General features: G+C 39.9%; 1 protein-coding gene across 1 annotated transcript; it reads left to right on the forward strand.

The window, feature by feature from the left end:
* The first annotated feature begins 101 nt into the window (after positions 1-101).
* LOC110451193 (arrestin domain-containing protein 3-like) lies at positions 102-14,473 on the forward strand. The gene is made up of 8 exons (XM_021499069.1): positions 102-167; positions 2,318-2,466; positions 3,876-3,995; positions 4,938-5,158; positions 8,717-8,899; positions 9,681-9,863; positions 10,442-10,679; positions 11,339-14,473. Exons 2-8 carry the CDS (start codon positions 2,352-2,354, stop codon positions 11,470-11,472), a joined length of 1,194 nt encoding a protein of 397 aa, XP_021354744.1. The 5' UTR covers positions 102-167; positions 2,318-2,351; the 3' UTR covers positions 11,473-14,473.
* The last annotated feature ends 6,142 nt before the right edge of the window (positions 14,474-20,615 follow it).

A 20,615-nucleotide genomic window follows, 5' to 3' on the forward strand; every position in this document is an offset into this window, starting at 1 on the left:
ATACCAAGTTGTAGATGTAGGTGGAAACAAAATATCGGTTCTACGATTCAAGGTAAATTTGTTGTGATAAAATATAAGTTAATAGATAAGGATCTCTTATGATCAATCGGTGCATTTGAATCACAACTTTTCCCCAACGAGTTTGACTTCCGGTCTTACATTAATGGGTAAGTTCCGATTCAGAAATATATAATTTTATGCAGTAAATGTATAGAATAAGCAAATGTTATGGCGACTAAAATAAACCTATGAATATTGATACACTATCGCTCAAATTCGAGATTTTGAAATAGATTGTAGGCCTGAGAGATGCGTCACTGAGGCTCGAACCTGCGACCCTTGGTTCTCCAGCCTGATGCTCTATCGCTGAGCTAGTTGACGCTTGTAAGGCAACCTAATCAATGTACATCTTTTACACTATTCTCCCCTTTTATATCTTTTAGGTCCGTTTCCGTTTAAACGGTCAAACCGGTCGGACCACTGTTGTTCGTTTATTATATAAGGTCGGACCAGGGATGTGTAGTGGACCCACTACACATCCCTGGTCGGACATATAGTTATCTGATGCTGCTTGACAAAGCCTTGCAAGGCCTGCATAAACATTTGCAGGTCCGCCAGGATTTATACCCGAAATTGTTACATTAATAAACGGTCAGACCGGTTGTTCCGAACAGACCTGTTGGAGGGGGTGTGAGGGTGTTTGGCTTGGACAGTGCAATACACAACAAGAAACACCAGTCAAGAATTAAAAAAAAAAAGAATATTCAATTTACATGATAGATGCAGTATATAATTATGTGCACTGAAAAAAAATTGGAAGTCAAGGGCGCTTCTGACACCCACCTTGGATCCACCTCCGCTGGAGTGTCAGTGACCTGGTCCATATGACAGTTGATTTATTATATTGTGTAGTAGGACAAGGAATAATGATAAAGATATTGCCGACACTGAGGCTCGAACCTGCGACCCTTGGCTCTCCAGCCTGATGCTCTACCGCTGAGCTAAAGGGAAATTATCTACAGTTGACGCTTGTAAGGCAACCTAATCAAAGTACATCTTTTACACTATTCCCCCCTTTTTCAAAACACCAACCTAGGTTCTTTGACTCCCCGCCAAGGGTTTTCCTACCTTAAACGGGGAAGGTCAATGCCACCAATTTGTAGTAGGACGAGGAATAGTGATATAGATAGTGCCGTAACTGGGGCTCGGACCTGCAACCATTGGCTTTCCAGCCTGATGCTCTATCCCTGAGCTAAAGGAAAATTCCCTACAGCTGATGCTCGTAAGGCAATCGAATCCAAACGACATCTTTTACATTATATATAGTTTCATACTGGGAGTTGTTGTTTTACAATTGTGGGCCTGATTCTTGAGAAATGTTTCAGTAAAGATGAAGTACTATCTTCCAGGTGGGAGACTTTGCATTAATTGAAGTTGTTGCTAATTTCCTGGGAGATTTTGCAGTGCAATTGTAGGCAATGAAAGCTGTGTATGTATATATATAATATTGCATTGATCACAAGATACTAAAAAGTATGAATATCGATCAAATGTGATGCTTGTACTATAAAGAGAAGGCAGATATTTTGTCATTATTAAGTTAATCACATTGTGGCGCAGTTTTCACAATCCTTTGACTAAATTTGTTGTGGATCAACGTCCCTTTTCCATGCATATTCAATGGATGGGGGCACAGATAGGTTGGGCTCAGTGCGGAAAATGTTATTAATCCCACAACTTCAGCACTGATTAAGGGATTCTAACCTTGTTTTGTATAGAGGATTCCTGAAGGCAGAAGATTTAATTTTGTATTATTATATAGAATTAAAAAACAATTGAAGAATGTGCCCCCCATACATGAACACAGAGATGAGGCCCAAAAGGGGAAATAGTTCTGAAATATTACTCCTTTTGTACAAGTAAACTAAGAATTTTTCATAAAATGTGGTTTAAAGGATCTTTGGGTGTATTTTAACCTTATTTAGTAAAGAGCATCCTGAGGTTATGTGGGGGTGGGTAGGCAGATGACAAAATGTAAGGGACTTATAGTAGAAACATAATATATATGTGATGATGACAAATGTAGGATTTGAGGTCTGACTTCTATTGTAATGTTGGAAAACCTTAATTACTACATTTATGCCAGTTTTCAGCTTGTATGTATTTTGTTCTTTTAGTTTCAATTCATGATATTTAACATACCAGTAATACATGTATACAGAGACAGCAGGTAGGTGAGCTATCCCAGCTTGCCCCCTTTACAATGATGGTACAGTCAACCTAATGTAAATACATTGGAATCTGTTGATGTTGACAGCCTGCAGCCAGATTGATGAAAACGTCCGCTCATCATGGTTGTGAACGTGTCCATCAGCTTAGTGAACAACCCTAGTGCTGTATATTACCCCGGACAAACAGTGCAGGCATGTGTTCAGTTCCACTCGACAGTACAAAACCGTGTGAAAGGTAAGACTCGCATTGCAGATGTGTTGTATTTAATGCAGAGTACTGTTAGCTCAGTTTGAGATAATATCTTTTTCATGACATTTAATGAAGTGTCCTGTTAGCTCAGATTGAGATAATATCTTTTTCATGACATTTAGTGAAGTGTCCTGTTAATTGAGATTGAGATGATATCTTTTTCATGACATTTAATGAAGTGTCCTGTTAGCTCAGATTGAAATGATATTTTTTTCATGACATTTGATGAAGTGTCCTGCTAGCTGAGATTGAGATGATATCTTTTTCATGACATTTGATGAAGTGTCCTGTTAGCTGAGATTGAGATGATATCTTTTTCATGACATTTAATGAATTGTCCTATTAGCTGAGATTGAGATAATATCTTTTTCATGACATTTAATGAAGTGTCCTGTTAGCTGAGATTGAGATAACATCTTTTTCATAACATTTAATGAATTGTCCTGTTATCTCATGATCAGATTGAGATAATGTCTTTTTCATGACATTCCAAACACTTACGATTCCACTGGATTTAAGAAAAAAACACTACATTTTCAGCAAATGATACCTGTACCCCTGGAATATTTAATGGCAAAATTGAAGGCACAATAAGCTTTTTGATTGGTTTCAGGTATAAAGAATTAATCAATAGCTAGACTGATACCTGTACTTTAAAGATTACAGAGGAGTGACACTTGACTTAAAAGTTGGTCATTTTTTTCTGTTAGGCTGCTGCGCGATTCTTTTGATGTACATCAAATATTTAAACTTATCTACCTGTATCATCTGTTAGGTCATGTAGCGCATACAAAGCCTTCAGTTTTGTAATGATATATTTAAGGGATGCAGAGATCGCTGTGGCATATAACTTCTGGGTTTTGAGGATACCTGGTAGGTTTCCAGGGACAAATCATGTATGACCTTAAATAAAATCTTGAAATAAATGTTAGGAAACACAGTAGTCTAGCGGTTGGACACCAGGCTCGTGACCAAAGGGTTGCGGGTTCAAGTCACGTCACGGCACTGTGTTGTATCTCTAAACAAGATACTTTACTCAACTTGTTCCATTTTACTCAAATGTAGAATACTAGCTGTGAGCGCCGAAATGGCAGCACCGGCTGTATGCTCCCCAGGGAGTTGAGAAAGATATTGGCTGGTTGCAAAGGCCCTTTAACCATAGATAATAATTTGCGAACTGCTTTGAGACGACCTACTAACTAGGTTATAAGAACGTCAAATTATTCTTATTATTATTACTTCTATTGTTTAGCTCTAGGCAGTCCTTGTCAAAATGATGACTTGTCCACATATCAATTTGTTTTATTGATGTACATACATAACAAACATAGCAGTTTGAATGATATATTAGGAAAGTGGCTGATGTTCTTAGAAATTTGTTGCTGTTGTTGCAGGGATATATGCCAAATTTAAAGGTAATTCACACACGAGTTGGTCAACTGGATCGGGGGACAATAAACAGAGTCATAGCGAGACTGAGCAGTACTTCAAAACAGAGATACCATTATTCCAAGGTTTGTTGCATCATAACAATGTTCTGCTCATCATAAATACTCTTTTGGCAAATCCTGTAGAAGTTGATGAAGATTGAAAACAAGTCTGTAAAGATATGCTCTCAGGTCCTTAAGTTCTGAATAAAAAGAATATTCAGTGATCATTTTGCTCTTCTGTTTGACTGTTATGTACTATGGAGAGTGTGCTATAAACTTTTCTCATATAAAGGACCTTAACCTACTTTCAAGGTCACAGGAGTGAACATACCCTGATATTTTAAAATACAGCCATTATGTATGTCATGTAGAACTCACTCATACTTTCCAATATTGACTCTAGCGTCTGGTCTTGCCCCAGGGGACTTACTCCCCGGTTAACAACAATGAAATGGTGTAAATACCTGTCCTATTATCATCTATATATTTTCTGGGCATGAAGAGGCCGCATCTGGGAACCAAGTCCTTAAATCATAACTAGTAAGCAACTGAGAACAAATCCCTATAATTAATGTTTGCTGGACATGAACAGACAACAATCATGCTACAAGGATTATCTCTGAAGTCTGGCCTTGCCCCAGGGGACACCATATCAAGTCTTAAAATGGAAATGATTGAGAACCGTATACACATATATACAGATCTCAAACAAATTTGCTATGACTTGCTATACAGCATCCTTGGGACCTGGGAATCAAATTCTATATATATGAAGGGCATTATTCCCCTGAGTGTCAAGAAGCAGGGCCCCAGATGAATTGGGGAAATATTTGCTATGTTAATTTTTGGTGAGATTATTTTTCCTGTGATTGTATCTTGTCACAATTTGAAACTTCTCTGGAAAGGAGATAATTCCACAGTAAGATGTCATACATCCTTAAGATACTAATTATTTGTCATGCTATTTTTGTCTACATTAGCTCCTGAGGGTACTAATTATTTGTCATGCTATTTTGTCTACATTAGCTCCTGAGGGTGACTATGTGGAAATGCAGCCAGGAAACTATGGCTACCCAGTCAATTTCTTGTTACCTCAGGTTGTGCCCTCTTCCTTCGAGGGTGGGACTGGCTACGTACGGTACTTGATAAAGGCTAAAGTGAGGATAAAGGGTGGGACTGATTACAGAGTCCAGCATCCCTTCACAGTCATTTTCATGCTTGACCTCAACACTATACCGGAGGCCAGGGTTAGTATGAAATGAGGAAATATGTGCAGATAATTTTTGAACTTCAGGAGAGATAAGAACTCCTGATAATCATGATAACTTATCCTTGCCTTTATCAGATTGAATTAAATATTTCCTATTTTCTGTGAATAAAATGTTTTTGCTCTCAAGATTTCAATCACTGATATACTGTATACTGTTTGGGTTTTGTCCCATCCCAGGAATAGGTTGGTTGTGTCCCATCCCAGGAATAGGTGGGTTGTGTCCCACCCTAGGAAACGGTGGGTTGTGTCCCATCCAAGGAATGGGTGGGTTGTGTCCCACCCTAGGAATGGATGGGTTGTGTCCAATCCAAAGAATAGGTGGATTGTGTCCCACCCTAGGAATAGGTGGGTTGTGTCCCATCCTAGGAATAGGTGGGTTGTGTCCCACCCTAGGAATAGGTGGGTTGTGTCCCATCCTAGGAATAGGTGGGTTGTGTCCCACCCTAGGAATAGGTGGGTTGTGTCCCATCCTAGGAATAGGTGGGTTGTGTCCCATCCTAGGAATAGGTGGGTTGTGTCCCACCCTAGGAATAGGTGGGTTGTGTCCCATCCTAGGAATAGGTGGGTTGTGTCCCATCCTAGGAATAGGTGGGTTGTGTCCCATCCTAGGAATAGGTGGGTTGTGTCCCATCCTAGGAATAGGTGGGTTGTGTCCCATCCTAGGAATAGGTGGGTTGTGTCCCATCCTAGGAATAGGTGGGTTGTGTCCCATCCTAGGAATAGGTGGGTTGTGTCCCATCCTAGGAATAGGTGGGTTGTGTCCCATCCTAGGAATAGGTGGGTTGTGTCCCATCCTAGGAATAGGTGGGTTGTGTCCCATCCTAGGAATAGGTGGGTTGTGTCCCATCCTAGGAATAGGTGGGTTGTGTCCCATCCTAGGAATAGGTGGGTTGTGTCCCATCCTAGGAATAGGTGGGTTGTGTCCCATCCTAGGAATAGGTGGGTTGTGTCCCATCCTAGGAATAGGTGGGTTGTGTCCCATCCTAGGAATAGGTGGGTTGTGTCCCACCCTAGGAATAGGTGGGTTGTGTCCCATCCTAGGAATAGGTGGGTTGTGTCCCATCCTAGGAATAGGTGGGTTGTGTCCCATCCTAGGAATAGGTGGGTTGTGTCCCATCCTAGGAATAGGTGGGTTGTGTCCCATCCTAGGAATAGGTGGGTTGTGTCCCATCCTAGGAATAGGTGGGTTGTGTCCCATCCTAGGAATAGGTGGGTTGTGTCCCATCCTAGGAATAGGTGGGTTGTGTCCCATCCTAGGAATAGGTGGGTTGTGTCCCATCCTAGGAATAGGTGGGTTGTGTCCCATCCTAGGAATAGGTGGGTTGTGTCCCATCCTAGGAATAGGTGGGTTGTGTCCCATCCTAGGAATAGGTGGGTTGTGTCCCACCCTAGGAATAGGTGGGTTGTGTCCCATCCTAGGAATAGGTGGGTTGTGTCCCATCCTAGGAATAGGTGGGTTGTGTCCCACCCTAGGAATAGGTGGGTTGTGTCCCATCCTAGGAATAGGTGGGTTGTGTCCCACCCTAGGAATAGGTGGGTTGTGTCCCATCCTAGGAATAGGTGGGTTGTGTCCCACCCTAGGAATAGGTGGGTTGTGTCCCATCCTAGGAATAGGTGGGTTGTGTCCCACCCTAGGAATAGGTGGGTTGTGTCCCATCCTAGGAATAGGTGGGTTGTGTCCCACCCTAGGAATAGGTGGGTTGTGTCCCATCCTAGGAATAGGTGGGTTGTGTCCCACCCTAGGAATAGGTGGGTTGTGTCCCATCCTAGGAATAGGTGGGTTGTGTCCCATCCTAGGAATAGGTGGGTTGTGTCCCATCCTAGGAATAGGTGGGTTGTGTCCCATCCTAGGAATAGGTGGGTTGTGTCCCATCCTAGGAATAGGTGGGTTGTGTCCCATCCTAGGAATAGGTGGGTTGTGTCCCATCCTAGGAATAGGTGGGTTGTGTCCCATCCTAGGAATAGGTGGGTTGTGTCCCATCCTAGGAATAGGTGGGTTGTGTCCCATCCTAGGAATAGGTGGGTTGTGTCCCATCCTAGGAATAGGTGGGTTGTGTCCCATCCTAGGAATAGGTGGGTTGTGTCCCATCCTAGGAATAGGTGGGTTGTGTCCCATCCTAGGAATAGGTGGGTTGTGTCCCATCCTAGGAATAGGTGGGTTGTGTCCCATCCTAGGAATAGGTGGGTTGTGTCCCATCCTAGGAATAGGTGGGTTGTGTCCCACCCTAGGAATAGGTGGGTTGTGTCCCATCCTAGGAATAGGTGGGTTGTGTCCCACCCTAGGAATAGGTGGGTTGTGTCCCATCCTAGGAATAGGTGGGTTGTGTCCCATCCTAGGAATAGGTGGGTTGTGTCCCACCCTAGGAATAGGTGGGTTGTGTCCCATCCTAGGAATAGGTGGGTTGTGTCCCATCCTAGGAATAGGTGGGTTGTGTCCCATCCTAGGAATAGGTGGGTTGTGTCCCATCCTAGGAATAGGTGGGTTGTGTCCCATCCTAGGAATAGGTGGGTTGTGTCCCATCCTAGGAATAGGTGGGTTGTGTCCCATCCTAGGAATAGGTGGGTTGTGTCCCATCCTAGGAATAGGTGGGTTGTGTCCCATCCTAGGAATAGGTGGGTTGTGTCCCATCCTAGGAATAGGTGGGTTGTGTCCCATCCTAGGAATAGGTGGGTTGTGTCCCATCCTAGGAATAGGTGGGTTGTGTCCCATCCTAGGAATAGGTGGGTTGTGTCCCACCCTAGGAATAGGTGGGTTGTGTCCCACCCTAGGAATAGGTGGGTTGTGTCCCATCCTAGGAATGGATGGGTTGTGTCCCATCCTAGGAATAGGTGGGTTGTGTCCCACCCTAGGAATAGGTGGGTTGTGTCCCATCCTTGGAATAGGTGGGTTGTGTCCCACCCTAGGAATAGGTGGGTTGTGTCCCATCCTATGAATAGGTGGGTTGTGTCCTATCATAGGAATAGGTGGGTTGTGTCCCACCCTAGGAATGGATGGGTTGTGTCCCATCCTAGGAATAGGTGGGTTGTGTCCCATCCTATGAATAGGTGGGGTGTGTCCTATCATAGGAATAGGTGGGGTGTGTCCCACCCTAGGAATAGGTGTGTTGTGTCCCACCCTAGGAATAGATGGGTTGTGTCCCATCCTAAGAATAGGTGGGTTGTGTCCCATCCTATGAATAGGGGGGTTGTGTCCTATCATAGGAATAGGTGGGGTGTGTCCCAACCTAGGAATAGGTGGGTTGTGTGCCACCCTAGGAATAGGTGGGTTGTGTCCCATCCTAGGAATAGGTAGGTTGAAAATATTGAATAAACTTGCCTAGGCTTATTAGACAATTTCATACCCAGGTTTATACTTTTTAAGGGAATTGAGTTAGAAAAAAACAAAACCTTGGTAGATATCCAAATAAGAATAAGTGATTACTGTTTAAAAGGTTGCGGAGTTCAAAGGTGACTTACCAAAATAAACAGACTAAGTTATGAAATTATTGAGCTATGTGTCAAAGGAATTAATGAAACACGCCTTTGTTATTTTCAGCTGCCAGCCCAGATGCAGGACACTAAGACAGGGTGTTGTCTGTGTTGTAAAACAGGCCCTGTCACCTGTATGATACGCTTGGACAAGCAGGGCTTTGTTCCCGGGGAAAATATTAAAATAAATGCTGAGGTCACGAACAACGGGACTTCATCCATCCATATGACCACTGTTAGCCTAAACATGGTAAACTGTACACTAGAATGTTTGATATACCCAGCCTTATAAAGTTAAGGTGTGTTTGTGTAGCTGTCATATACATGCATAGTACCCCATCTAAACTGATGCCTCAGGGATATCTAAAGAGTTTCAGATTGTTGTTTGTAAAACAGTTACGTTTGGAACCAAATTCTTCGGTTTGTTTTTACAAAAATCTGCATTAGACAATAGTTCAAAACTGCCATTATCCAATTTTGATTTTGAAGTTATTGCCGGTTAGGAAGTTAAGACTTGCTATAACCTTCAGATCAATTGTAATTCTTTTGATTTGACCCATACATTACACCTTTATGGTTACAGACATTTCCTTTGCTATTTATATTATCCTAATTTTTTTTATTCAAAAATGCTTGTTTTCCAGATTTTGTTGTATTTTAAATATCCAAATCTTAGTCGGTAAGATGCTCATCCTATAAATGTGAGTGCATAAATTTCCTGGTCAATGTTCATTTACTAAGACTAAGATAGAAGTTTAGCAGTATCTGCCAATGGCATGGACAGACGTATATTTTTCTGCCCCAGCAGTACTCAAATAAATATCTTTCCATACAACTTTGACTTTTCACATAAAGTTCTGCATGTATTACCAGCATGTTGTTTCTAGGTATGTAAGTCTACCACAAGTTGTTCTCCGAAAGTATAAAATGGACTTTTATAACGGAAAACATATTTCTATACCACCATGTTGTTACAACCATTTTTAAAGAGTTATTGCCCTTGATAATATTATCCCGGTGGTATATTTCAGACTACTGTATTCAAGGCCCATGGAAGTACAACAAGCCGCAGTAAAGTTCTCTCGACAATTTCCCACGGAGCTGTTGGTCCGAGAGAATCTGACATCTGGAGTGGCGATCAGCTTCTTGTTTTATCAACCCCACCATCTTATCTATACGGATGCTCTATCATTGATATTCAGTACTCATGTCGGGTAAGGCAGTTTTGTATTTACCTCCAGCTTACTCATGTCGGGTAAGGCAGTTTTGTATTTACCTCCAGCTCACCTGGACTGAAGAAGGTTTATGTAGCAGTCACTGTGTTTGTTTGTACTTCTGTCTATTCATCGGTATACTTTTGAAAATAACCAGAAAACATCTCGTCTAAATGACTAACAGTCTGTCATGTGTAGGTATGTTGGATGTGGATATTCTACCGGAGGGTGTAGAATTGGGGTCAGAAACGAGGCTTTGCCAATACATTTTGGTTTAAACAACTTTATTTCTAAGATGAATTTTGGTTTAAACATTGTTGTATTTTATAATCATCATGTATTTTGTATAATGGGTTTACACTCACCCACCAATCCAACATTTTATTTCTACAGGACACCTGGGTTTACTAAATACTATGCTGCCAAATTTAATTCATGGCTTCAAATTAAAACCACAAGCTTTGCTATTTTGAAAGATTATAATTAAGGCACAACTCTTTCCCATGATGCTCTAGAATTTTATAGGAAGTAGTATCTTTGAAAATAAGAATATTAGACAGCTATTCTGTTTATTGCAGCTTGCTGCCGATATGGAGGGGTCTTTGATGGACATTAAGTTCGATCTGCCAGTTATAATCGGCACTATCCCGTTACGTCCACTCGAGGACCTTCCTCTTCAACCGCCTACCATGTCATATGGACAACCATCAGAACCAAGCTGGCTGCCTAGCAACGACCAACAGCCTGACAACATCGCACTGAACAACATGGGTAATGCTGGACCAATCACAACACAACCAGGACGCCCCCCTGATGGTAATTACTGGAGTCTAATTTGTATTTTGTGATGAAATCACTTACAGGAATGGGAGGGATGTTTTGTGGAGTAATGGTCAGCTTAGGGTCTCTTTATTCATAATTATATATATAAGTAGTTTGTTAAATATATAGCTCTCCTATATTTTTTTAACTTTATCTGTCTGCCTTTGTTCTGTGTCTGTCTGTTTTTGAATTGTGTCTGTCTTTGTTTCATGTCTGTCTTTGTTTCATGTCTTTCTTTGTAACATATCTGTCTGTTTTTGAATTGTTTCTGTCTTTGTTTCATGTCTGTCTGTCTTAGTATTATGTTTTTCTATATTTGAACCATGTCTCTCTTTGTACGTTGTCTGTCTTTATTCCATGCCTGTCGGTGATCGTTCTATGTGGTTCTCTCATTGTAATTGTCCGTCTTTCTTTGTTACATGTCTGTTTGTCTTTGTACTCTGTCTGTTTGTTTTTTCTTTCATGTCAGATGATCTTTGTACTGTGTCAGTCTTTGTGCCATGTCTGTCTGTCTTTGTTCCTTGCCTGCCTGCCAGCCTGGTTAAGTTTCACATTTGGGAAAATATTTTTCTCTGCAATACTTCAACACTTTGCTTGTTCGTATCAACTGTTTTAAAACCTAGCTGTCTATATTGTATGTCTGTATTCCACAGCCCCACCGAGCTACGAGGAGTGTATGACAACAAACAGAGTCCGAATCATGCGTCAAAACAGCAACAGTGCAGACCAAGGAGAAGAATTTTCAAACTTTGCTCCTTCCTACCCATATTATAAGGAGAAGGCATAACTTTGTTGTAGAAGGAACAAGGGCCATAACTTCTCCTGATATTGGAAAAAGAAAAGTCTTTTGTGTCAAAAGAAAAATTGATTGTGATACTGTTGTATCCGTCATTAAATATGTTATTTTAAACATGCTCACCATCATAGGCTTATACTGCTGCTGTTAACTTACTTACTGGGAGCACTAAGACTTATTACAGCCCACTGCTGCTGTTTACTTACCAACTGGGAGCAGTAAGACTTATTACAGCCCACTGCTGCTGTTTACTTACTTACTGGGAGCACTTAGACTTATTACAGCCCTATTGCATGGTCCATTTGATGTATGTTAGCTCACCTGGTAAAAGTACGACACAGTTAGCTTACTCTTTGGCGCTTCGTGATCTGAGGTCTATTATCTCAATCTTGCCATCTGTTGCATCAGTACTTGTAAAAGATCTCCTCCCAAACTATTGAGCAAATTTCAACAAAATCTTGGTTGTATATCTAGCATCTTCAGCCTTGGGGATCTAAATTATATAAAGGGGCTGAAGCTGGGTCAAAAGTTAGTCACAAGTGTGGTCGGGGTGGCGTAGAGGATAATGCACTCGCCTTTCACCAAGAGTTCAATTCCCTGGTCAGACGTAAAAAGCTATGGGGTCACCTGTCCGATCACGTAGGATTTCTCTTTGTACTCCGGTTTCCTCCCACAGTAAGACATCCTGGCCAACTTGTTCCATTATTGTTGTCAAATAAAAAATGGTGATCTGGTTTAAGCTTATCTCCCAACTACTGGGTAGGTTCAACAAAAATTCGGTCTTTAATTTATTCCCTAACCCACGGGTATCAAAGGTTCTATAAATAAAGCTGACTGACAATCTTTGGGGTTCTCCTTCTTAACTAATTGGCAGATATTTCAACATGAAACAAAATCAGCTTCAATTTCAAAATAGACAGGTGAGCTATTCAAGGCCCTGGCTTGGACCTGTTGCTTTACATGAAGGTACATTCTAAACTGAAAAAAAGATTTCTTTTCAAAACTGAATGTCAAGGAGATGAAGGGCATTAGAAATATTATGAAGACAAATATCTGAGATATATTAATTTTGAATCAATTTATTTCTAATATAAATTTTGAGATTCTATGTCCTTAAAATCATGCAGCATCTGAACATGGTTGAATGTTAATGACTTCATCGAAGACTAATGTGGAATTGTTTTATTTATGTAAAAATTGTTCTGTCTTAAATTTAAACACACATAATGTTTTAGTCTATCAGTGACTTGTGAAGTTGAAATGCTGAAAATGCCCTGGGTATGTTGTGAGTGGAAATTTACTTCCTTATTTATATACATGTAAGAATTAGCTGTCAGATGTTGTGCCTTTATTACGCAAGAATACTCATGTATTTTTCTTATTCAACAATTTTTTTTCTGTCCGTTAATTATACTGGTAACTATCATTGCTTTCAAAAGCTTATGTGATAATAATCAGTGTTCTGGTAAAAATAAATATGATATTGCTTTGTCACCTTTATAATTTTCAGGTTCTTTGCTTCGGTAAAAAGACACCAAGACAGTTTAAACTGAACAGACGTCATTGAAAAAATTGACGGTTACGTTTATATCTGTATAATTTCTGTAAAATGTATCTTTAGCTCACTAGTGGGGCGTCCTGTCCCTCCGTCACCCAAGACAGTGACGGAAAGGCAGAGAAATAATAAAGAAGAAGATGATATGTGGCGGGAAAGTATTAATATGTAGCATGATTTTCAGTCCTTGTCTGCAGTCCGGGGAATACAACTTAAAAAGTGACAACACAGGTATAGACACAAACATGTACCTGTAATGGACACGCCCCTTATGATTGACAAAGCAAAAGTACAAATCATCTGACAACGCGAAAGTACAGATCACGTGATGACAAGAATGATGCATCTAGTTGAATCGGAACTACGGTAGGCCCTAAATATGCTTGTGGAGAAGCAATACTATAACTATAACGAAATATAAAATATAACCGGGTGCCACACATTCACCATACAGTCTTAGATATTTAAGGATAATGACAATGTAGCTTGAGGTGAACTGTAGTCCAGGTCATCAAGATGTTTCAGTGTAGTGGGAAGTGTCAAACATTTTGGTAACCTTTACACCAAACAGAGGTAAACAATACAGTAAATATTGATATATAGTTGTTGTTACCACTGAGACCTTTCATTGTTCAGGAATTGTTTTACACTCATAGGCAAGCCTATTTTACCTCTATTCTAATTGCATATATTTTTTGATAACTTGTTCTAATCATGGCTGACAAAACCATCAAATATACATGTACATACAGTGCATTCTATGAAGGCGGTAATAATAAGCAAGGGAAGTAACTCCCTCCAAATACATTTCTGTGATCATGAAGTACTGACTGTTTTGTGTATTTATTTGTTCACGAAATTTGTCTCTCAGTGTTGTGTAAAATGCACATGGTTGACAAAACCCCACATAGTGTTAGAGTGAAAACTCTGGGAACTTTTGATTTTCTTACACAAATCCAAGATTCTTCTCCTGTACATAACTGTTCTCTATAGACCAGAAGCACATTGGGAAAGCCTTTAAGCCACCATTATTTGACAATAATTTACAAGGTTATGGCCCTTTATTCAAACAGGAAACAGTGTCTATTTGATATCTCAAGTAATTATTTCTGCCCTTCGAATGAAGGGAGACATACTGTATTGGTACTGGTTCTTCTTCTGGTTCTTCTAATCGCAACTTGTCTGGGCCATAAATTTTAAACCGTTAAATATATCTTGATAAAACTTGAGGTATGCCTGCATCACCCACAATTAGTGTGTAGTTCACTGAAATTAGGTCACTATGACCTTCACCTCAAGGTCAAAGGTCAAATAAGTGCAACATTTTCAGTAAATTCTTGTCTGGCCTGTAAATATTAAATCGTTAAAGATATCTTGATCAAACATCAAGTATACCTGCATCACCTGCAGAAGGTCTTGTGCCCCACTATATACAGAGTTATGGTCCTTTGTTTATATTTGATAATGAAGTTTGTCCAGAGCATAAGTTCCATGTTATTTCACCTACATTGACCAAACCTACCATATCTATGTATCGTGGGAAGGCGGAATCTCTAGCACTGAAGTCGGGTCTTGTGCCCCACTATATACATAGTTATGACCTTTTGTTTATTTTTTGTATCAAAGTTTGTCCACAGCATAACTTCTAAACTGTTAAAGATATCTTGATCAAGCTTGAAGTATACCTGCATCATCCACAGAAGGTGTGCAGTGCACTGGAATAAGATCTCGTGCCCCTCTATATACAGAGTTATTGATCTTTGTTTATTTTTAATACCGAAGTTTGTCCACGGCATAACTTCCATGTTATTTCACCTATTTTGACCAAACTTGTTATAGTTATGTATCTTGGGAAGTAGGAGTGTTGCATTATAAAATCGGGTCTTGTGCCCAACTATACGAAGAGATGTAGCCCTAAGTTAATTTTTTATACCGAAGTTTGTCTGCAAAGTTCCATGTTATTTCTCCTACGTTCTTTTGGAGTGAAAGTGAAAGGTTGTCAGATAAATATTGTTTGACAAGAACCATTGATGTGTGCGTTATCAATGACAGTGCGTCAGTTCTATTTATTGTAATTCCTTTTACTTTCGGTATGTAACATTCACAATTTTCAAAGAATTAGTAAATATAGCGACTAGTAATTCAGTACATAGTGAGTATATTTTGTTGTATACAATAAATGTTCTAAATACACTAAGGTTAAGTCTATAAAAAATAATGAACCAATAGATGAAACAGGTTGTAATCAGATGTGTGATAATTCCTATTTTTATGTACATGTAAATGTGCCTATAGTACCATAGCTGCCAAAACTTAACCAAAATTGTTAAGACAATTTAACATGAACCAGAATCAATTTAAAGTTTAATGGTTTAGAATTTACACACCTTAACTTGATGTGACCATTCTTTTCTTCCAAATGTGCATATTGGCTAATAAGAGGAGGCATATGTTGTTGTTCACAAAAACAAATTTTTAGTTTTTAATGGTTTAGCTTCAAACTTTCTAGAAACGTTATGTATTACCATAAAAGTTTGGACAAATTCAATAACCACCATTATCTGACAATTATTTACCTCAAATAGATGACCTTGCCCAACTTTCAAGGTCACAGGCATAAAATGTGTAAAAACCTTAAAACTCCTTCTGAATAACTAGGAGGCCCAGGGTAATGATTGTTGGCCACTAGGAACCCGGTACGGAGTGCTATAAAGTTTCCCCAAATAAATGACATTGACTTACTTCCAAGGCTACAGGGTTCAAACATTATAAAAAATTGCAAAAACTCACAATAAGAGTTCTTTTAATACATTCGTAGTAGCCTTGCTCAAACATAAGATTTGATAAATCTGGGAGAACTGCTTTTTTTATGGCGATGATTCCTTTTAACTATTTTGTTTCCTAATGATTTGGGTTTTTTTCCCTAAAAAAGTCTAACAAGACTATTGTAACATTAAATGGTCGTTTATGGTTTACACTTTTATGATTTTTACATTGTGCAATATCTTTTGTTGATAAGTGTATATGTACACAATTTATTTACCTATTTGTACCTGTGTTTATATTGAATGATATACATGTATATCACTTTATTGTATATTGATGAAAAATTACCATGCATCCCTTTGAGTTGATATAAGAAAGTGGTGAGGAAGTAAATTTTATTTCCCCACCATTTAATGGGTTGTCATGTAGTGTTACCATGTCAACCCTGTCTCCCATTTCCCATCACCATGTGCTGCACCCTGTCCCCCCATTTCCAATTGCCATGTGTTGCATCCTGTCCCCCATTTCCTATTGCCATGTGTTACACCCTGTCCCCCATTTCCTATTGACATTTGTTGCACACTGTCCCCCATTTCCTATTGCCATGTGTTGCACACTGTCCCCCATTTCCTATTGCCATGTGTTGCATCTTGTCCCCCATTTCCTATTGCCATGTGTTGAATCCTGTCCCCCATTTCCTATTGCCATGTGTTGCACCCTGTCCCCCATTTCCTATTGTCATGTGTTGCACCCTGTCCCCCATTTCCTATTGTCATGTGTTGCACCCTGTCCCCCCTTTCCTATTGCCATGTGTTGCATCCTGTCCCCCGTTTCCTATTGCCATGTGTTGCATCCTGTCCCCCATTTCCTATTGTCATGTGTTGCACCCTGTCCCCCATTTCCTATTGACATGTGTTGCACACTGTCCCCCATTTCCTATTGACATATTTTGCATCCTGTCCCCCATTTCCTATTGCCATATGCTGCACCCTGTCCCCCATTTCCTATTGCCATGTGTTTCACCCTGTCCCCCATTTCCTATTGCCATGTGTTTCACCCTGTCCCCCATTTCCTATTGCCATGTGTTGCACACTGTCCCCCATTTCCTATTGCCATGTGTTGCAACCTGTCCCCCATTTCCTATTGCCATGTGTTGCATCTTGTCCCCCATTTCCTATTGACATATGTTGCACCCTGTCCCCCATTTCCTATTGCCATATGTTGCACCCTGTCCCCCATTTCCTATTGACCTATGTTGCACTCTGTCCCCCATTTCCTATTGACATGTGTTGCACACTGTCCCCCATTTCCTATTGACATATTTTGGATCCTGTCCCCCATTTCCTATTGCCATGTGTTACACCCTGTCCCCCATTTCCTATTGACATTTGTTGCACACTGTCCCCCATTTCCTATTGCCATGTGTTGCACGCTGTTCCCCATTTCCTATTGACATATGTTGCATCCTGGCCCCCATTTCCTATTGCCATGTGTTGCATCCTCTCCCCCATTTCCTATTGCCATGTGTTGCATCCTCTCCCCCATTTCCTATTGCCATGTGTTGCATCCTGTCCTCCATTTTCTATTGACAGGTGTTGCACCCTGTCCCCCATTTCCTATTGACATGTGTTGCACACTGTCCCCCATTTCCTATTGACATATTTTGGATCCTGTCCCCCATTTCCTATTGCCATGTGTTTCATCCTGTCCCCCATTTCCTATTGCCATGTGATGCATCCTGTCCCCCATTTCCTATTGCCATGTGATGCATCCTGTCCCCCATTTCCTATTGCCATGTGATGCATCCTGTCCCCCATTTCCTATTGCCATGTGCTGCACCCTGTCCCCCATTTCCTATTGCCATGTGTTGCATCCTGTCCCCCGTTTCCTGTTGCCGCATGTTGCACCTTGTCCCCCCATTTCCTTTCGCCGCATGTTGCACCTTGTCCTCTATTTCCTGTTGCCATGTGTTGCATCCTTAATGAATTTTGATCAAATGATTAAATTCTGTACCTGTTTTGTACTTAAGTGTAATATCTTTAGAAGATGTGTTGAGCAGGTGAGCTTAAATGTTATTTTCCAACAGGTGTTTTTGTGCATATAACCTTAGAATGTTTTATCTTGATACCTTGAAATGTATATCTTGGTTTTAGTTTTTATGGTGGCATATTTCTGCCATCCACTTGCGTCTTACGAGTTACGTATGTCGACATAATTATTGAAAGATGTCGACATAATCTGAGAATATGTTGACATAACTGTTAAATTATGTCGACATATTATCACATTTGCCGAGTTAATTTTGCCGAGATAATTATCTCGTAAGTGGGTAACTCGGCTTTTTATCGTGTTAATGCTCGGGTGTGACATCGACTTGCCACTTACGACTTGCCACTTACGACTTATTTATGTCGACATCCTAGTAGATTATTGCCGACTTACCAAAACGAGGCTTGTGCACGAGGACCGCGAAGGTGGGCTGATGGTGACTGAACAGTGGTGACTATACTGGTGAGTAACTTGGTAAAATCAATGTAAATATGGGAAATCAAAGATATGGATATTACAGTAGGTTACTATGATGTACAGAGTTTATCAATCAAAGAGGGATTTTACATAAATAAGTCGTAAGTGGCAAGTCGTAAGTTGATGTCACACCCGAGCATTAACACGATAAAAAGCCGAGTTACCCACTTACGAGATAATTATCTCGGCAAATGTGATAATATGTCGACATAATTTAAAAGTTATGTCGACATATTCTCAGATTATGTCGACATCTTTCAATAATTATGTCGACATACGTAACTCGTAAGTCGCAAGTGGATGGCAGAAATATGCCACCATAAGTTTTAAAGAAATTATGACAATATCATTATATATATATATATTAGCTTATTACTATGGGTGCTCTCCTTATTTTGCATTTTGAAATGTATACATTTGCTGCTGAAGAATTAAAAGCTTCAGTATATTACATTGTTTACATTGTTCTTACAATGATCAAGTATTTAAAGGAATAAAACATAATCAACTTCAATAAAAAAACTGTTATTATTTTTGTACATGTGTCGATTCACTGCTGCAGTCATCTATAAGAATAGCCTGTGGTGCTACTCTGTTGTGTTATTGTTATATTATAAGACTTTCATTCTCAAGGGTGTAGGCAAAGGAAGTTCCACCCAATTTTTTTTTTTAATTTGGTAAAACCTGCGGCTTTGGAGGAATTTCCCTATCCTGTCAGAAAGATAAAGCATACCCCATATTTGCGTGTACAGTTAATATATTGTAGTAGGTTTTATTTTCATCACGTTGCCTTTTCCACATTGCGGTATCAGAGTTTTCCAAACTCCTGACGTCACGTCATTGTTGAGCCATTGTGACGTCACGTTAAATGGGGTGTAAGATAGAAATTGCTTAGAGCTGTCCATCCCTTTCTTACCCTGGACAACTCTACTATTAGGTACTATTATATCAGTTACATGGCAAAATATTGACCAGTATACGTTAGCTAGTGCATCTTGAAGGGATACTTGTATTGCTAGCTTTTAGCTGGTGTAGCATGGTATTGTGAAGCATGGTGAAATGAACCGCAGTTCATATTACCATTATGGTAATATGAACCGCCCCATGGTGAAATGAAGAGTTCCATCGATTTCTATTCTGACAAACTTTTTTCTATTCATTTTCTTTAAGATTACTTCAACTTGATGTATTCTATCTGAAAACCACAAAAATTGTGTCTGGGGTAGAGAAATCTTGGGTGGGGCAGGGGCGCTTCACTTAACCATAATGGTGAAATGAAGGGTTTTAGCATTTTTTTTCTATTTGACCTTTTTAAACCAAATCTGATTTACTTTACATAAGTTTGATGTCCTGAATATGAAAATCACAAAAATTACGTCTGGGTTAGAGAAATCTAGGGTGGGGCAGGGGCGCTTCACTTTACCATAATGGTGAAATGAAGGGTTTTAGCATTTTTTTTCTATTTGACCTTTTTAAACCAAATCTGATTTACTTTACATAAGTTTGATGTCCTGAATATGAAAATCACAAAAATTACGTCTGGGTTAGAGAAATCTAGGGTGGGGCAGGGGCGCTTCACTTTACCATAATGGTGAAATGAAGGGTTTTAGCATTTTTTTTCTATTTGACCTTTTTAAACCAAATCTGATTTACTTTACATAAGTTTGATGTCCTGAATATGAAAATCACAAAAATTACGTCTGGGTTAGAGAAATCTAGGGTGGGGCAGGGGCGCTTCACTTTACCATAATGGTGAAATGAAGGGTTTTAGCATTTTTTTTCTATTTGACCTTTTTAAACCAAATCTGATTTACTTTACATAAGTTTGATGTCCTGAATATGAAAATCACAAAAATTACGTCTGGGTTAGAGAAATCTAGGGTGGGGCAGGGGCGCTTCACTTTACCATAATGGTGAAATGAAGGGTTTAATATTTTGTTTCTATTTGACTTTTTTTTAAACCAAATCTGGTTTAGATTACATCAGTTTGATATCCTGAATAAGAAAATCACAGAAAATAAGTCTGTGGTAGAGAAATTGAGGGTGGGGCAGGAACGGTGTAGTATGGTAATATGAAGGCCATTCTCTAATTCATACAAACTCTTCTTAAAACGGCTAAAAGATAAAACCACAAACCAAGAAACTTTTGTTCATCTGTGTTTATTCTGTCAACACAACCAATAATTTTGTAAGAGGAGACACCTGAATTACCTCCCCTGGATTAGTTCCCCCTCACAGCTGTTCTATCCACTGGCTTTTAGGGATTTCCCGGTGACACTTTGTTTGG

Source organism: Mizuhopecten yessoensis, unplaced genomic scaffold (genome assembly GCF_002113885.1).
Source record: "Mizuhopecten yessoensis strain PY_sf001 unplaced genomic scaffold, ASM211388v2 scaffold5875, whole genome shotgun sequence".
Classification (NCBI taxonomy): domain Eukaryota; kingdom Metazoa; phylum Mollusca; class Bivalvia; order Pectinida; family Pectinidae; genus Mizuhopecten; species Mizuhopecten yessoensis.

Bases quoted from the DNA above. Each gene is read 5' to 3' on its own strand.
- LOC110451193 (XM_021499069.1), top strand. From the start codon at position 2,352: ATGGTTGTGAACGTGTCCATCAGCTTAGTGAACAACCCTAGTGCTGTA. The intron at 3,996-4,937 runs GTTTGTTGCATC...TGTCTACATTAG, and splicing joins AGAGATACCATTATTCCAAG to CTCCTGAGGGTGACTATGTG. The intron at 10,680-11,338 runs GTAATTACTGGA...TGTATTCCACAG, and splicing joins ACCAGGACGCCCCCCTGATG to CCCCACCGAGCTACGAGGAG.